The following is a 16692-nucleotide window of genomic DNA, read 5'->3' as shown; positions in this document are numbered from 1 at the left end:
AGCACACACATGCAGGCAGAAGTCATCTGTGGTTTGTCTCAGCTGTCACCACTCAGGCAGTCAGTAGCTTAAACGCAGCCTCGCAGCTTGGAAATTGCAGTCTAGGAGGCTGAATATGAGTAAATTCAGCTTGCATTTTTCAGCATAAACATGTTCCAATCCACAGCTGGAAATCCTCTAGTTAATGCTGTGCCAGAACCTGATTTCTCTTAAGTGTTCTTCCCTTGTGAAAGTGGTCTCAGTTCTTCTTCTTCTTCATACCCATGGTACTTTAGAATTTCTGAGGGGGTTGAGTTTTGAGCTTGCTGTTATTAGGTGGTTGAGAGTGGTGTGTTTTTCCTTACAGTAAACATTTTTCCAGCATTCTGCAGTCTCCTCCATTGCCTGTACTTCCTAATCTGGAAAAGTCTCATTGGAAGAGTCTTCCCCTGGGCTTTAATTGAGGGGTGGGCACCTGGGAAGGCTGCAGAGAACAAATGAAAGAACAGACGCAAGTGCTCTTGGGCCTCCTCAAAAGTGAGGTAAGCACAGGAAAAGCCAGATTCACCCATGTGAATCTCACCAAAATATTCTCTCTCCTATGATAATTTTCAAATGTAATTTCTTTTCTCATTAATTGATGGAGGGTGGTCAGGAAAAAAATGTGGGAGAAAATTTTGGCGCAACAGCACTCTTTATTTCATATTCCCTTATTCCTGGGTACTGTGGTTGGTTAAGGATGCTGAGAGTTGTTAGGATAATGCTGTTCCCCTCACAAAAACACAATTCCCAGAGTTCCATGGGAAGAGAGATTGATCATTAAACCATTCTGCAAATTGTAGCTCTGTGAGGGGAATAGGGTTCTCCCTTAACCGACTAGCGCCTCCAGGATTTTTGGGGGGAAGTCATGACTGTTTAAAGTAGTGTGATGCTACATTAAATATGTAGTGCAAATGTAAGTCATAATATTTGTAAGCACTTAAGAGTGTTAGACTTGGACCAGAGAGCCCAAGGTTCAACTCCCTATTCACCCCTGAAGCTCATTTGCTGACCCTGGGACAGTCATTATTTGTCAGCCTAAAATACCTCACTGGGTTGCAATGAGGATAAAATGGAGGGGGGTTGTGTCTTAAGCTCCTTTGAAGAAAGGTAGGCTATAAATATAGTAAGTTTAAAAAAAATTAAACTAGCAAATAAAATAATTCATGAATTCTACCAGTCCGCCTGCCATGGTACAGCCTAAGGACTGGCTCTTTGTGACAGGGATTCACACAAGTAAGATCAAGTCCATAATGCAGCTGCCTCTCAGTTGCCAATTGTTTATCTTTACCCTCACTTTAATGGCCACTTTTTAATACTATTATTTAAGCATGGAAAAATTAACAATCCTTTGGTTAAAGCAATAATTTAATTAATTTTAAAGCTGACAATTTAATTTATTTGAAAATTTTCCTCTTTTAACATATGCTCCTCTCACCTGTCACTGGAAAGGTCATAAATATGGCCTGAGCAATTGAAATACCTGCTTTGTTATGAATTAGCTTTGGCATCTGTCTTTGGAAGGCTTGGCAATAAATCCCTTAAATCAGGGCTTGAAAAAACGTTTAAAACTTCCAGGAAGCAAAGACAATAAGGCTCTAATTGACACATAAAGGCAATAAGACTGCGCTTGGCATATAAATGACATCAGCTTCCATCACCATCATTTCCAAACAAATTGACTTTTCCCCCCTTTTCCTTTTAAATGCAGTGTCTTAACTTTGTATAAGAGGAATACTGAAACACCATCACAGTTTGTATTGATGTATATACTTGTTAATTTAGGAGCAATTTTGCAGTGCATCTATCAACTGTTAATAGGACTCTAGAGAACAGTGATAAGCAGACATTAAACAGATATTTTAAGGCTTTACCAATAGTTCAGGTGAGTACTTATGGCATTTTCAGTCACCAATAATTCATATCCAAGTTAATTTCTGCATCTCCAAACTCTTTTCCTGTGATCTCAGAAGAACACTCTGTTAATCACGGTAACCCCAGAACACGCTATATGGTGTATTTATTGCTCTCACACCTAATCAAAACAGGTTTCTTAATGCCTGTATAATTCAACTGAAGGCACTGATTTAATGCACATTTCTCAGAAGCCAGAGTGTTCAGCTGAGGGGGAATGAGGGCATGAGCAATAATGACCTTGCTAAGAACCAAAACTATAAAGTTTTTAATATTTGATTTTTGGGAAAATTCAGGAGGAAGGAGAAGCATGTATATGGTCAGTCTTAGGGTGCTCACAAAGCATAATCTGGAGGAGAGGGGGGAATGGCACGGAGAGCAGCAAAGAATGGAAGGAAGTAGATGTGGTATGAAGTACAGGTACAGAGTTACTGTATTTATTTTGATTTGAAAAATACTGTCCCAGCCAGACTGCAGGCCAGAGGCACCCTGGGCAAGGACTGGAGGAAACCACGTGGAACAGAAAATGATGGGTGACAGGCAGTAAGGCAGCACACTAGGAATATGGAGAGCCAGTTCCAAGCTGCCTAAATAATAGTGCACATTTATAGTCTGTGTAGTTATGACCACTTGGTTTCTGGAAATCAAATGCTTTACCATGATGTTTTGAAAATCATCAGACTCAAATATGCAATAATTCACAAAGGAAAACAGAAATTAAAATGAACTCACAAGTTTAACTGAGTCTATATCCCAATCAGGACCCGCAAATTGATAGCTTAGGGTATACAATGTTCTTCTGGTACATGAGAAGTGGAGGTAGGGGCAGACATTGGTAATATGCTGCCCTGTGTGAGACCATTTGATGCCCTCCTCCCAGCCCTCATTGCACCATTTTAAGCCGTGCTTTGGGAAGGAGGCGCAAGGCTCCGGTAGGGTCCTAGATTTCCCCAATCTCCTTCACAAGGCCTGGTAAGCACTTGCCCAGCTTTGGGAAGGAGGGAGGAAGGCTCTAGGACCCCATCAGAGCACTTATACCTCCTTCCCAAAGCCAGAAGATGCCCTCCTCAGCTGCACACCCGGTGTAAGGACACCACTTGCACTGCCCTAAATCCACCTCTGGTGGAGAGACTTCCACTGCTGCTATAACCGACATAGGAGGCGCACGCCTTACCCCAGCTTCTGTCTGGTTAGTGTGCAGCGGGAAAGTGATAAGGTCTACCTAACGGCCTTGCTGGTTCTTAAAACTGACTGGACAATCAGAGTAAAACTGTTTTGTTGAAATGTTTACACTGTGTAATCACCTTTAACATGTCTGGTCTGAAAGTATCAGTTCACGGCAGTCTTCTCCACACTGGTGCTCCCCCAGATGTTGCTCTGCAACTCCCATCATTGCTGATCATTGCACACAGTGTTTAGGATTTATTTGTTGTATTTATTCAATGTAACTACCACTTGATTGTAGTAAAACATTTAAGTGATTGACAGGAGTTACAGTCCAACAGCATCTGGAGGGCAGCAGGTTGGGGAAGGCTGATCTAGAGGAACATGGGAAGAACATTTATCAGAAATACAGGCTATCTTGTCAGAGTCCCTTACCTCAAAAGGCAGGGGATTTGAATTATAGAATGGGAACCAATGGTTAGCTCATTTGAAAAGAGAATTAAGAGTCTCAAGTGAGATTTACAATCTACAGTGGTACCTCAGGTTAAGAACTTAATTCATTCTGGAGGTCCGTTCTTAACCTGAAACTGTTCTTAACCTGAGGTACCACTTTAGTTAATGAAGCCTCCCGCTGCTGCCGCCGCACCACCGCGCGATTTCAGTTCTCATCCTGAAGCAAAGTTCTTAACCTGAGGTACTATTTCTGGGTTAGCAGAGTCTTTAACCTGAAGTGTATGTAACCCGAGGTACCACTGTAGTATGTTTCACCTTTAATTGCTGATTGTTAGCTGTGTGTGGTGTGATATGCCAATGATGTGGCTTGGTATGGAATTGTGAGTCTGAAGAAAACACCACTCCCTAAATTTTATTAAAGTTGAAATCAAGGCTAGCCAGAAGGTCCAGACTTCATAAAAGGTTAGCAATAGATAGATAGATCACAAATTAAGAATTGAACATTTATGTACAGTGTTTCAGGTTAAGAACGGACCTCTGGAACGAATTAAGTTCTTAACCCGAGGTACCACTGTACTCAGTTTTGCACAGATACCTACCCTGAAGAGGCCATTTGGAAATAGCGAGCTTCAAAGCTTTCAAAATAAATGCTGTGATAAGCTTTGCATGATTCAGAGGAAGAAGCTTGTATATGCCAGCATTTTTAAGAAAAATGATAGGAAGATTTCCCCCCTCCTGCACTTCTTGTATAGGGATGAAAGGGTCCTGGTGTAACCCATCAAATTAGAGGACACAATTAAACACTCCATGCTGTGTTCTTACAGCTATGTTGGTGCCAACATTCTCAAATCTTGATTACACAGAGCTCCCGACTCCTAATGACTGAAAGTGCAGCAAATGACCAATCAAAAGCCACCAAAGAAATATTCTCTGTAACAAATGTCAAAAGGGACGTAGAGCAGTTGGGCAAAGAAATGTGATGGGGTTGTGTCAAATATGAACTAAACACTGATGAAATGAAAGCTAGCCCTGCAGATCTGGCAAAGAGGATAATCAAAAACAGGATTAAAGAGATTAACATGCAGGCAGACATGGATTAGTTTCCTAATACATATTTTTCTTCATGGCATAGTCATAAAAAAAATCTAACCAAATTTTTGAGACATTTAACTGATTTAATATCCTCTGCTCTTCAGGAGGCTCTTCCAATCCCTTTGATTTCAAGCAATGAAACTGGTGAAAAATATGCATGGGAAATATGCTAAAATGCTTGACAGGAATATGCTGTGAATTTGTGGCCTTCAGTCACAAGTTCTTATCCATTACATACTGTATTGTTGGTTATATTCAGTTCTCAGGGACAGACATAGCTTGTACCTATTGGCAGAACTTTCCATCTTTAATGATTTTTATCCTATTTGTTTTCTTATTCTGGGTGAAATGATGTACCCAATACAAGAGTAGTCATATGACACTCTCTAGAAGTTGTGGGCTACAGTTCCTATCAGTCGCAGCCGGCATGGTTAATGACAGGTTGATGGGAATTGTAGTCTATAGCTTCTAGAGGTTACCATGTTGTAGAGGTGACATAACATACAAGGCTGTCATATATATGTGTCTGAAATCCCAAAAAAATAAGGCAAGTGATTGACAGGTGGTGGCCCCAGACTCCTGTCAAAGTTGGCCTGTAAAGCTATATCCTGTTCTCTACCCTAATATATAGCAACAATAGGTGTTATAACGTGAAGGTCACCTGACTCAACAGCATTCAAATTTATTTTACTGCTTAAATTATTTTATTATTTATTTTAGATATTTATGTTCTGGTTTTCAAAAGCAATTCTTCAAAATAACTTATGGTCTGATAACCATGAGAACAGAGCATTAAAACAGTTGCAAAACAAAATATAAGCAGCATTAATAACAGAGCAACTAAAAAGACCATTTTTTAAAACAATGGCATAAGGGAATCAGTTGATTCAGACTTGATCATTATTGATTAGATTTTTTTTAACCCCTCTGTGATTGCCTGTGGTCATGATCAAGCATATATTCATTCATTCAATGACAGCTATAGACCATTCCCCTATATGCAAGCAGAGACAGTGAGAAAATTCAAATAGAAAAGCCCAACATTAGAACTATGCTTAAAAAGTCTGGCTTGAGGTAAGATCTTTGTAATCAATGAGGAGATAAGCAGTTTCTTTAAAAAGTAATGTGCAGGTCTATTTGTATCATGGACCACAAGTGTGCTCTCTTTCTCTCTCTTTGCGTGTGTATGTGTCCTATACAAGCCTAAAAGAATACAAGCCTAAAATTCAATTCAAAAACCTTTAGGGGCTTGGGGGCACATTTGGAAATCTGAGAAATAATATCAAACTCAGTGTTTGGAGAATTGCTAGATATTATTTAAACGAGTGGAGATAAGATTGTAAACAAGAGGGTAATTTGCTTGAAAAATTTCTTTTATGTAATGATGTAAGTGGGAGCGGGAGATGTGAGGGAGTCCAAAGATGTAACAAAATTATGTTACGATATAAGTAATGTTGTTTAATATTTACGTATTTGTATTTAAAAAAACCTTAATAAATTTGCATAAAAAACAAACAAACTCACAGAAGAATACTGTTGATGCTCAGAGTTTCCTCTAAAAAAATGCACAAACTCTGAATCAATAATATGTAGACAAACACAAGGAATATCCTTTCCATCGAAACAGGCAGCCCTCACACCAACACCACCAGCAAAGGGGAAAAGCCAACACTTTAAAAATAAATAAATGGGATGGTCAAAAGAGCTTGCTGGGCACCAAACTTATAAGATTTGAGAGTACCTCCATATTTTGGGAGAAAGGGTCTTTAGGATCACACAGTGATGAAGATATTCGGTGGTTCCCACGAAAGCAACGCTGGCTGATGTTATGTGGCACAGGAAAGCTCTGACGAATAATCGTTAACCTCCCGATGGACTTCCTCACCAGCTCCTGCACGTCTGCATCATTGATCTCCTGCAAGATAGGGCACAGAAAATACATCCACAATGTAAGGCATCACAACTTTATAAAATGTGTGTGTGTTTGTGTGTGTTTGTGTGTAATTTTATTTTATATTATTTTTTTTACATTTAAATACTACCTTATTCTCCAAGGAGCTCAAGGTGGCATGCATGGTTCTCTCTTTCCCCATTTTACCATCACAAAAAATTGTGTGAAGTAGGCTGGGTTGAGAGATAGTGACTAGACTTAAGGAACCAACATGGTTGAGTGGGGATGTGAAGCCTGGTCTCCCAAGTCTTAGTCCAAAACCCTAATCATTACACCACACTGAAAATAAAGATTGTAATAATCAGTGCTTTTTTCCTGGGGGTATGCAGGGGTACGCATACCTCTAAACATTTTGTGAATCTTTGTACTTTTGTCCATTTACTGTATTTATTTCCCCCGTTTTGAACTATAAAATGGTGATTTTCTTGAGTCAAAATGAGAGTACCCCAAACATTTTTTTTTAGAAAAAAAGCACTGGTAATAATTAATATTGTTGTTATTATTGTTGCAGCAGTTGTTCATTATTTATTAGTTCTTCATACAACTGCCCCGGCATTAATTTATGCAAACATCGAGTTCATGGTACATTCTGAAATGCTACATAAAGTTAAGTGATGCTATATGTTATACATATGACTCTGCTTAAAATTTCCTGAACAACTAGGTCAGGTGCATTGCTATTTCTATTTTATTTCTTTAATGGTTCAACAAATAAAATGCTGAGAGCCATGAATTTTAAACATCAATCTTCTTGACTACACTAAACCTATTATATTCTTCTTCATAGCCTGTCATAGATTTTTGAAGCCATCTGTTATTTATGTTCTTTATGAAATATAGATTTTTCTGCAAACAAAATAACACCTGGCATCAGCTGTGTCCAGTGTAATATCCTGCATTTCTGGTCGATTAATCCTTAATGTACCATAGATAATGGCTTCTCTCAGCTTACGAAGCCATCTTATCATGTAGTCTGTATCATTTCACTAGTTACAAGAGAGAAGAAAAGTTGCTATCTGCTGCAAAATGCAAACAATTCTTTTAAAAACTTGCAATACAATTAGAGATAGAAGTTTTAAAGAACCTTAATAACACCATTGGTTTACAAGACTTTTTTAAAAAAATTCAACTGGAGGGAAGTTGGTTAAGCTCACTGCAAATCAATCATTATTGTGTTGTTTTGTTACACATCTCAGGATGATCCAGAAATGCTCACACACTAAGAGGTATGCAGCTGAGTAGCTCTGCATGTGAAGGTGCATAAAAGAGACACAGAGATAAATGGCAGGTAGCCTTTGGCACCTGTATTAAGATAACCATTTTGCTATGAGTGCAGAAACAAATATCCCCAAGAGTGCTGAGATCAGAGATGGATAACAGCCTTCCTGCGTCATCTGCATCATCCTAGTTTGCACATGTTCAAAACCTTGTGCATGCAGATAAGCAGTGGATCCATTCTCCTTCTTCTTTACATTGTATTCCTTCCTTTCCACTCCTCCAACCCTCCCCGCAGATCAAAGCAATTGAGTGGGCATATACAGTGGTACCTCGGGTTAAGAACTTAATTCATTCTGGAGGTCCATTCTTAACCTGAAACTGTTCTTAACCTGAGGTACCCCTTTAGCTAATGAGGCCTCCTGCTGCCTCCATGTCACCGCCGTGCAATTTCTGTTCTCATCCTGAAGCAAAGTTCTTAACCTGAGGTACTATTTCTGGGTTAGTGGAGTCTGTAACCTGAAGTGTCTGTAACCCGAGGTACTGTACCACTGTATGGAGTAAAGTGATCATGCAAACCATCTGATACCAAACTATTAAGGGATTTCTATAATAACAGTAACACCTTGAACTTGGCCTGGTAGCAAATAGGCAACCAGTGCCGGTCTCTGAGCAGAATTGTTACATGCTGATGGAGTCTCACACCTGTCAGCAATCGTGGTACAGCATTCTGCACTAACAGCAGCTTCTGGATCAAGTGCAAGTATCATATACTTGAAACACAAGGGAGCCCCACATACAGCACATTGCAGTAATTCCTATCCGGAAGTTACAAATGCAAGAACTACTGTGGCCAAGCTTTCCCAGTCCAGGAATGGTTGGGTCTGGGACAGCTGTTCTGCGTGCACAAAAGCCCCATGATATGCAGCACAATATGATTGAACTAGGATGCTTGCCTTTGCAGTAACTGAGAAGCTGTCATTCTGCAAAACTTCATATTCACATGACTATGCTCCACTGCCAAGTTCTATTTTCTATGAATTTCTAACTTTTAGCTGTGCAAACATTTATCATGTCTCTCCCCAAAAGCACAGAGCATTGTTTCTTCAGTATTCAGCACTTTTGTGCATTTTAATTAGAATTCACAGTTTTTTATTTTCTTTCTTTGCTTTCTGGCAGTTGCTGGCCCTAAGACACATCGTACATTTTCCGAACTATCTTGAGACTAAAATTCAGTGAAAAGAAGGCTTAAGGTGGTATTGGCAATGTATGCATTGCCACTGTAGTGAGGCATTATAAGCCTAGCACAGAACAGATTCACAACTGTGCTGTTGTAGAGTATAAATTATGTTGAATGGTTTTTGTTTTATGTACACCTTTAATTAATTTTTAAAGCAACCTTTTCTGATTTGTCCATGGTTTTCTTTAAGGATTCATGAGAGGTGAAGAAACTATTGTTACTATATACAAGAAAATAAGCCAATAAATCTTTTAGGTTGCTTTCTACATACACAACTGCCCCAGGACAAGAGCTCCACTGAAAATACTAACAATTTTCCCAAACATTTTTTTCTGTTCTGAAAAAAGGTCACCTTTTTGTCATTTGGGGGGGGGGCACTACTTATGAAAAGGTTCTACTGAGTTGCTCGCTCTCAGTTATGTCATTGTTTAATCAAATATGATTGGTTCTGTGACCTCATTCTGCTCATTGTGTGATTGGGTGGGATCACTTCTGAGCTTTGATCCAGAGAGATGTAAGAAGAACAAGCTGGGTTTTGGTGGAGATGATTGACAATCAGGATTGAGAAAACATTTTAAGAATATAAGAAGAGCCCTGATGGATTAAACCAAAGGTTTAATCAGCCCAGCATTCTGTTCTCATGGTTGACAACTCATGGTTCAGATCCCATTACTGTACATGTGAAACCAGTGGGGTTTATTCCAGTATATGTATTATTCTACACATTACTTGGCTGGACAACTGCATTGCAAAATTCAGAGAAATGCAAGTTTTGAAGAGTGGTTTGTGTTTCAGTTTGGGTTTTGTTGTGGAAAGTGAGTTAGTAAGTATACCTTTAGATGTGAATTTCTCCTCCAGCCTTAGAGTTAAGATATATTTGTATGCAGATCTGGCCCCAGTGCTGATATTTGACCCCTGACAGCTTTTCACTTGGGTAATGTAGCCTTCAGGTGAAAATGATTCCACATCCCTGTGATCGATGATTAATCTTTCCCAGTCCTGGAGGTCTACTCACCAGTACCATCAAACTGTCTTGGGGCAACTAATCTTTGGAGAAAGGGAACACTGAAGAGGTGGAACTAAATCATTTCTCCATATTTCTGTTACTCAAGAGCTTGTCTAAAACTTAAAATACTATTAATAATAAAAACACATTTTGAGATCCAGTAAGCAGGGCAAAAAAACCTATTCTCTATTCCATTGATCTGGATTAGAAAGTGAAAGATTGCTTGCTAAGAAACAGAGCAATTGCATACACAAAGACTTTAATACAAAAGGAACATTTTTAAAGAAATAAATAAAAAATCACTGCTGCACCTTATTTTCCAGTATACTGCAGTTCTGAGCACTGATACACTGCATTACTTAAAATAGCAGGTCAAGTAAAGATTTTCCACATATTCTCACATCTCAAAGTGAGCAAACAAAACCGCTGAAGTTCATAGTATATAGAGCAAGAGTGGGCAATGTGTGGTATCAAATGCTTTTTTGTGGTTTAAAAGCTCTCATTAAAATTGCTGCTTCAGAGTTTGTAACGAGACCTGACAAGTCACTAAAGTGTGTGGGAATCTTAGTTTTACTTTTAAAAAAGAGTCTCTTGTGATGTGAAATGTGTGATGGGCAAGATTCAGCCCCAAGGGTCCCTACTGTGCTCTGTGAAGTTTTATTGAAACTCCACAAGTCTTATATTTCTGGCCTGTGCACCTTGCAGAGATAAAACTGAATAGGTGATGTTTGATAACAAATTTTAGACAGGAATCCCAAGGTGGGTGGGTGAAAATGGGAAAGAGACAGAGGAAAGAATGAAGGGAGCAGCCTTCTACTGCGTCAGACCATTGGTCCGTCTAGCTCAGAATGGTCTACACTCAGTGGCAGTGACTTCCAGGGTTTCAGACAGGGGTCTCTCCCAGACCTAGCGGGAGATTTTCTGGGATTGAACCTGGAACCTTCTGCATACAGAGCAGATGCTCCACCCCTGAGTTACAGCCCTTTTGCACAAAGGACCCGAAGTTAATCTGGGCAGAGTGAGAAGTAAGGCCATCTTTTCTGAGTTCCCTGCTTTAAAATTTCCCTCTTATTTGGGAACAGATAAACTGATTTGGTTGCTTGATTTTTTGAATCCATGCCAACCGCAGGAGATTTTTGATGCTTTGACGATTAGAGGCTAGATGGGAAAATATACTGGAAGATGGAGGCATCACTGACAACATAAAAAATTGGACCTGGTGGCCTGCACCTCAGCTGGTCAAGAAACCAGTGCTGTGAGCTGTTCCTGTTTGTTAGACCTGAGTGTTGCCTCCTCTCCCACACTTAATCCCTCCTTCCTTCTTTAAAAAATGGCTTCCCACAGCCCTGCCCAACAAGAATCTTACTCATTGTTAATACTCAGCTGTAGAAGATTTATGATTAGAATGAGTGTGTCTGTGTGTCAGAGATCAGTGCTTCAAAGAGAACATGCTCCTTATTATTTATTAAATTTATATACCACCATTCATTTGACTATCACAGTATAAATCCACAACATACAGAAAACAGCAACAACATAACTCCCCCAGGCCTATAGGTACATTCAGGTCCCTCCAATCTGGAAAACACATCCAGTGATTGAGTTTTCCATCCTTAGGCTAACCTCATCTAAGCTATGTGCCCATTATGACAATTCAGAGCTTCAGAGCGTGTTGAACTCTGCTTCTGGGCTTTACTGTTATACACCAAGTTATGTTTGCCTTGGTGGCATTATTGAGAATCCAATGGCAGCAGTATTTCAGATTCTACTGTAGAAGAGCCTGCCTAGGGGAGACTTTTCAAAAGCCTAAGATTAGACTTCATTATTTAGCACAATTCTAAGCTATTCCCCGCTGCCTGAAATTCTTACAGATCTTATCACCTTGCAGTGCATTTCCCCATGAAACTCACTGAGTTTCTTTCCCAGATCTTCAGTATAAAAATGTAAACGGATGGGTTCTTTTAGGCTGTTGTCTGGCACCTACATTGCTTTCCTTCAAATTACCTTTTAACTTGCTGGTGTGTTTCTTATTTGCAGTTTAAGGTTTTTATAAAAAAAAAATGTATATTTCCCTTGTAGATTTTTAAGCTTATCATTTCAGATGAAATATAGTATAGAAATGTTTTGAATAAATGGAAAAAAACATGCAACAGCCCGATGAATTTGCACAAATTGTGTTACAGCTGAAAAATTGTCCAACTGCAGGATTTGAAATCTGCAGTTGTAGAAACCAGTTTCTAGATTTTGCACTCCTGATTCTCATAGGCAGCTTAAAATCATGATCTCATCATAAAGAAGGGGGCTGCCTTAAAGCTCAGATTTCCTACTGAAACATAAATTAAGAACAAAACAAGCAGATAGACCCTGATTAAGATAATTTATTGTAGTGTGATGCAATTAAGACAATCTAATAATTAAACATCAAAGCAGATGTCTGCGGCAATCAAAAACAGATCAAGGAATATGCACATGATTTCTCTAAACAATACATGATGTGGAAGATACAGGTAGAGTAGGTGCTATTCACTTTACACTGGGGACCAATTGCCGCCTCACTTAATTAAAATCATGTAACGTGGACATAATAAATTACTCATTAAAAAACAACAAGTGAATGCTCCATCATACTAGAACAACCTAACTGAATAGGATTTTGCTATATTATAGTCTATGCCAGTGACGAAATGATTTTTAAAGGAACTTTGAGTGGTTTCTATCCATTCTAAGTGGATTTTAAAATACATAAATAAATATGTGGAAAGCAACTGCACTGCACACCATGGCATTTGCAAACAAGTACATAGTGAGCCAGTTCGGATGTACTGCTAAGCCAAGGGTGGCTAATCTGCAGACTACGGAGTGTGTACAGCTCCCCAAAAGCTTTTATGTGGCCCCTAAAGACACCTCCAAAAGATACCTTTTTATCTGGCTATTTTAATTGGGTGGGTGGGTTGCCCTACTGCAATACTGCAAGTCTTGGGTTGGTAGCCTCTTCTTAACTTTGCTCATTTATGAGCTGTTTCTTAAAAGAACTCACCCAAAATTGTTTTAGTTTTACTTCTACATTGACAGCGCTTTGACCACTGGCTTCCTCCACTGTTGGCTTCCTCCACTGCTGCTGGTTCCAACAGCTGCAAATGTTTCAGCTGAGGAAGTCACACAGAGCAGTTAAAGGCATTTTAGCTCTCAGAACCAGCAGCTGAGTAGAAAGAGAGAGGCAGCAGTCCTTCCTCACCCCACTGCGGTGCTGGAGTGTGGAGGAGTGGGAAGCACTGATTTATTTTTTACTCTTCCAAGGATCCTTCTGAGAAAAGTCAATGAGCAGTGTTTCTCCTCTCTCTGCTCCTGTGCAGGAGTGAAGAGGAGAGAAACGCTGCTCCGTACTGCAGCAGCCTCTTATGATGGACCAAACAGCTTCCAGATGTGGCTTGCCAATGGTTTCTGAATTCAGATGCAATGGCAAACTGTGGCAGCTTCAAATCATGTCTTGTTATCCTGGTTTGACATTCCCTCTCAAGCCAAGGTTTGTTAGCTGACATAGATTCAGACCGAAAAACAAAACACTGGTTTGACTTCATAAACCGTGATTTGGTGTGACACCTGAATGCAACCATTGTCTCCCCAAATGAAGAGAGGGAGATACTCATTGGCCTGGGTTAGTTTTGGAGGTGGAGGCCTAGTTACTTTCTCCTTGTTTGGGTAAATGTGTCAGCTCGTATGATGCGACTGATAGGAGCCAGATGCACATCAAAACAGTGATAAGAGTAGATGTTTTTTGGGCACTAGAAATACAACTCTGGCTTACCAAGGCCAGGGAAAGTTGGCTTGCAGGCTCAAAATAATTCTCCCTCCTTGACTAGATGTAGGCTTTTATCTAAGTTCCACTGGAATTTATGGGAATTCATTAGGTACCGGGATATCTTTCTCCGGCTTGAACTGAGCCACTTAACATAATTAAGGATAGTAGAGGAGGAGAACAAGCAAACACCACTGAAAAGATTCATTAGACTCACAAAGGGAAGATTGCCTTTGGTTTTTGGATAGTTTGTTATTTGTTGTTTTTTTATTTTAAAACACCCCCCAGAATAGGAACTGCTGCTAAAAGAAGTAGGGGTGGGGAGAGAAACTAAACATACTCAGCAGGGAAGTGCTTTTCATTTATGTTATTCAGCTCCGCAGTCTTTTCAATTCTATTTCCGCCTTACTTTTTTTTAATAAAAAACAACCACCACAATTCCCACCCACCAGCATGCCTGAACTCTGCTCCTGCTACATTGCTCCTTGTTGGCAATGTCAAGGCCAGCTCTCAGTATAGATAAAAACAGGATTCACGTTCAGCTGACAGTTACCTCATTTATAATGATCCAGTGACAGTCAAAAGCAACCAAATTGGCTTCCACGACCTGAAATAGAAAACAAACCAGCCATCAGTCATCTTTTCTACATGATAGCCAATGACTATTAAATAGATGCTTCCCACAAATGACCAAAGCCAGGGCAGAAGGGGGAGGGGAACGGTAAATAAATAATGATAAAGGCATCGGGTCTGAAAAGACCTTTACTATTCAGCTGAGAAGGAGGGAGGGAAAGATCATTTGAGCAAAATGTTGCCAAAGCATTTTGGTTGTTTTCAGGCATTCCTAATCAAATGTGGGATTATAGTGCATTTCCAGCACCATGGAGAACAATGGGCCCCTTTGCTTTCAAAATCTTTCTTTCTTTAAATGGCCAAATGGTTAAAGCTTTAATACTGGATGGCAAGCAGGAAAACAGCAAGAGTTTCATGCTTCAGACAGTCTCCTCTATTTAAACCAGGCCTCCCCTAATCTGGTCTCTTCAGATGTTTTGGACTACAACTCCCATCAGCCCCAACTAGCATAGCTTTTTAAGCACCACCATGGGAGCGTACTCACTCGCCGTACTTTGTTTATTCTCCCTTAGATCAAGCACGAGGAAATCTGGTTCTGTGTATTTGGCTCAGAAGGAAGTGCTGCTTCCACTGTAATCCCGAGGGGCCCACTGACAAAAGGTAGGGGCTAAAATAATACTTTTAAAAAATAAAATAAATAAATAAGGAAGGAAGGTACTTTGCCAAGGGCACCTTCAAACCTGGCCCTAGCTTAAATAATTCTTAAAGTTAAAGAAGCTGCCTGTAGATAATTCGTTCTGGTCACATTTTTGTCAGCGTTGTCTGGTGCAGAAAAATATTACAGTATTTTTCTTTAGTGCTTCCATTTCCTCCCTCTCTCATTCCCTCCCTTCCTCATACACACAAATCTAGTGATGAAGGTGAGATTAATTTGGTCCATAATTTAAAATGAACTGACCTAATTTTATTTGCTGGCCCTGGATTTCTGTGTGGAAATAGCTATTGGATGACACACTTCTCAGAATTTTGCAACACAGTTTCAGTTTTAAATATGACACAAAAGCTTATTTTGGGAGGAAATGCATTTAAATGCAAGCAAACATGCAAAATGTGTACACCGTGCGCTCTTTAATAAAAAGTGCATACAGCTCCAGCGCAAATTTTCATGTGGCTTTATTTTATATGCACTGTATGCACTTTTTTAGGTTTGCAAAAATGGATGCATGGTATCTGTCAGTGGAGCAGTCTTTCTGTATTTATTTATATATTTCTTGGACAAGGTGTCCCTTTTAAATTCATGGCCTAATGTTCTTACAAGCCCTTGTCTTTCCCCTGAGCTTGCAGGATTCTTCACTGAGTTAGTCTACCACAACATCATCAAGGAGGCAGGAGAGCAAATGGGATTATGATAATGAATAGTCACTAGAGAAACAAAGAAGTCAACTTTGCTAAACTCTCAAGAGTCATTTGCATGGCCTGAAACAGATGAGTGGATTTTCCTCGTGGTATTGATTGATTGATTGATTGATTGATTGCTAGCTACGAGGAGCAAAACCCAAAGAGGAGGTTTAGAGTTTTCATCAGTATTAGAGACTCTGGCAAGTTCTGTTACATCCATTCAATTTATGATCACTACTACAGAAGAGAGAAAAGAAGATACTATAGAATTTACTCCCACAGGAGGCAGTGATGGATATTAAGAGTTTGGATTTGATATCCCACTTTATCACTACCCAAAGGAGTCTCAAAGAGGCTAACATTCTCCTTTCCCTTCCTCCCCCACAACAAACACTCTGTGAGGTGAGTGGGGCTGAGAGACTTCAAAGAAGTGTGACTAGCCCAAGGTCACCCAGCAGCTGCATGTGGAGGAGCGGGGACGCAAACCTGGTTCACCAGATTATGAGTCTATCGCTCTTAACCACTACACCACACTGGCTCTCAACCTGGATGGATATCAACTGGATATCAACCTGGATGGCTTTAAAAGATTAGACACATTCATGGAGGAGACACAATGCTCTTCCTTCATGGTCAGAGGCAGTAATGTTTCTGAATACCAGTTGCCCGAAACCACAGGAGGGGAGAGGACTCTTGTGCTTGGGTCCTGCTTCCCACAGGCATCTAAGTGGCAACTATGAGAACAGGATGCTGGTTTAGATGGGCCATTGGTCTGATCCAGCAGGCTCTTTTCATGTTCTTACTATGTACTGACAGGTTACCAGACTAAATTACAGGCTCTTTCAAGTCTCACCATCCTTTAGAAAGAAGGC

The 16692-nt window shown here is 39.9% G+C and overlaps 1 protein-coding gene and 1 long non-coding RNA gene across 8 annotated transcripts in view; one reads left to right on the top strand and one right to left on the bottom strand.

Annotated features, from left to right (window-relative positions):
- GRID2 (glutamate ionotropic receptor delta type subunit 2) overlaps window positions 1–16692 on the bottom strand; it is an 847936-nt gene that overhangs the window by 297908 nt on the left and 533336 nt on the right. For all 7 annotated transcript variants that reach the window (XR_013842448.1, XR_013842449.1, XM_079990761.1 and 4 more), the window contains exons 5-6: window positions 14403–14456; window positions 6383–6556 (exon numbers count right to left, since the gene is read on the bottom strand). Coding sequence is in view for 5 of the 7 variants with exons in the window: in XM_079990761.1 (XP_079846887.1) it covers window positions 6383–6556; window positions 14403–14456 (228 nt within the window). In the remaining 2 variants the exon portion in view is untranslated. The remainder of the gene's footprint in view (window positions 1–6382; window positions 6557–14402; window positions 14457–16692) is intronic.
- LOC307224488 overlaps window positions 1–16692 on the top strand; it is a 491711-nt gene that overhangs the window by 318305 nt on the left and 156714 nt on the right. The gene's annotated exons all lie outside the window — the stretch shown is intronic.

This window comes from Podarcis cretensis (genome assembly GCF_951804945.1).
Source record: "Podarcis cretensis genome assembly, chromosome: 9".
NCBI lineage: Eukaryota > Metazoa > Chordata > Lepidosauria > Squamata > Lacertidae > Podarcis > Podarcis cretensis.
Note: the sequence above shows the minus strand (reverse complement) of the source record. Positions and strands in the feature narration are given on the sequence as shown.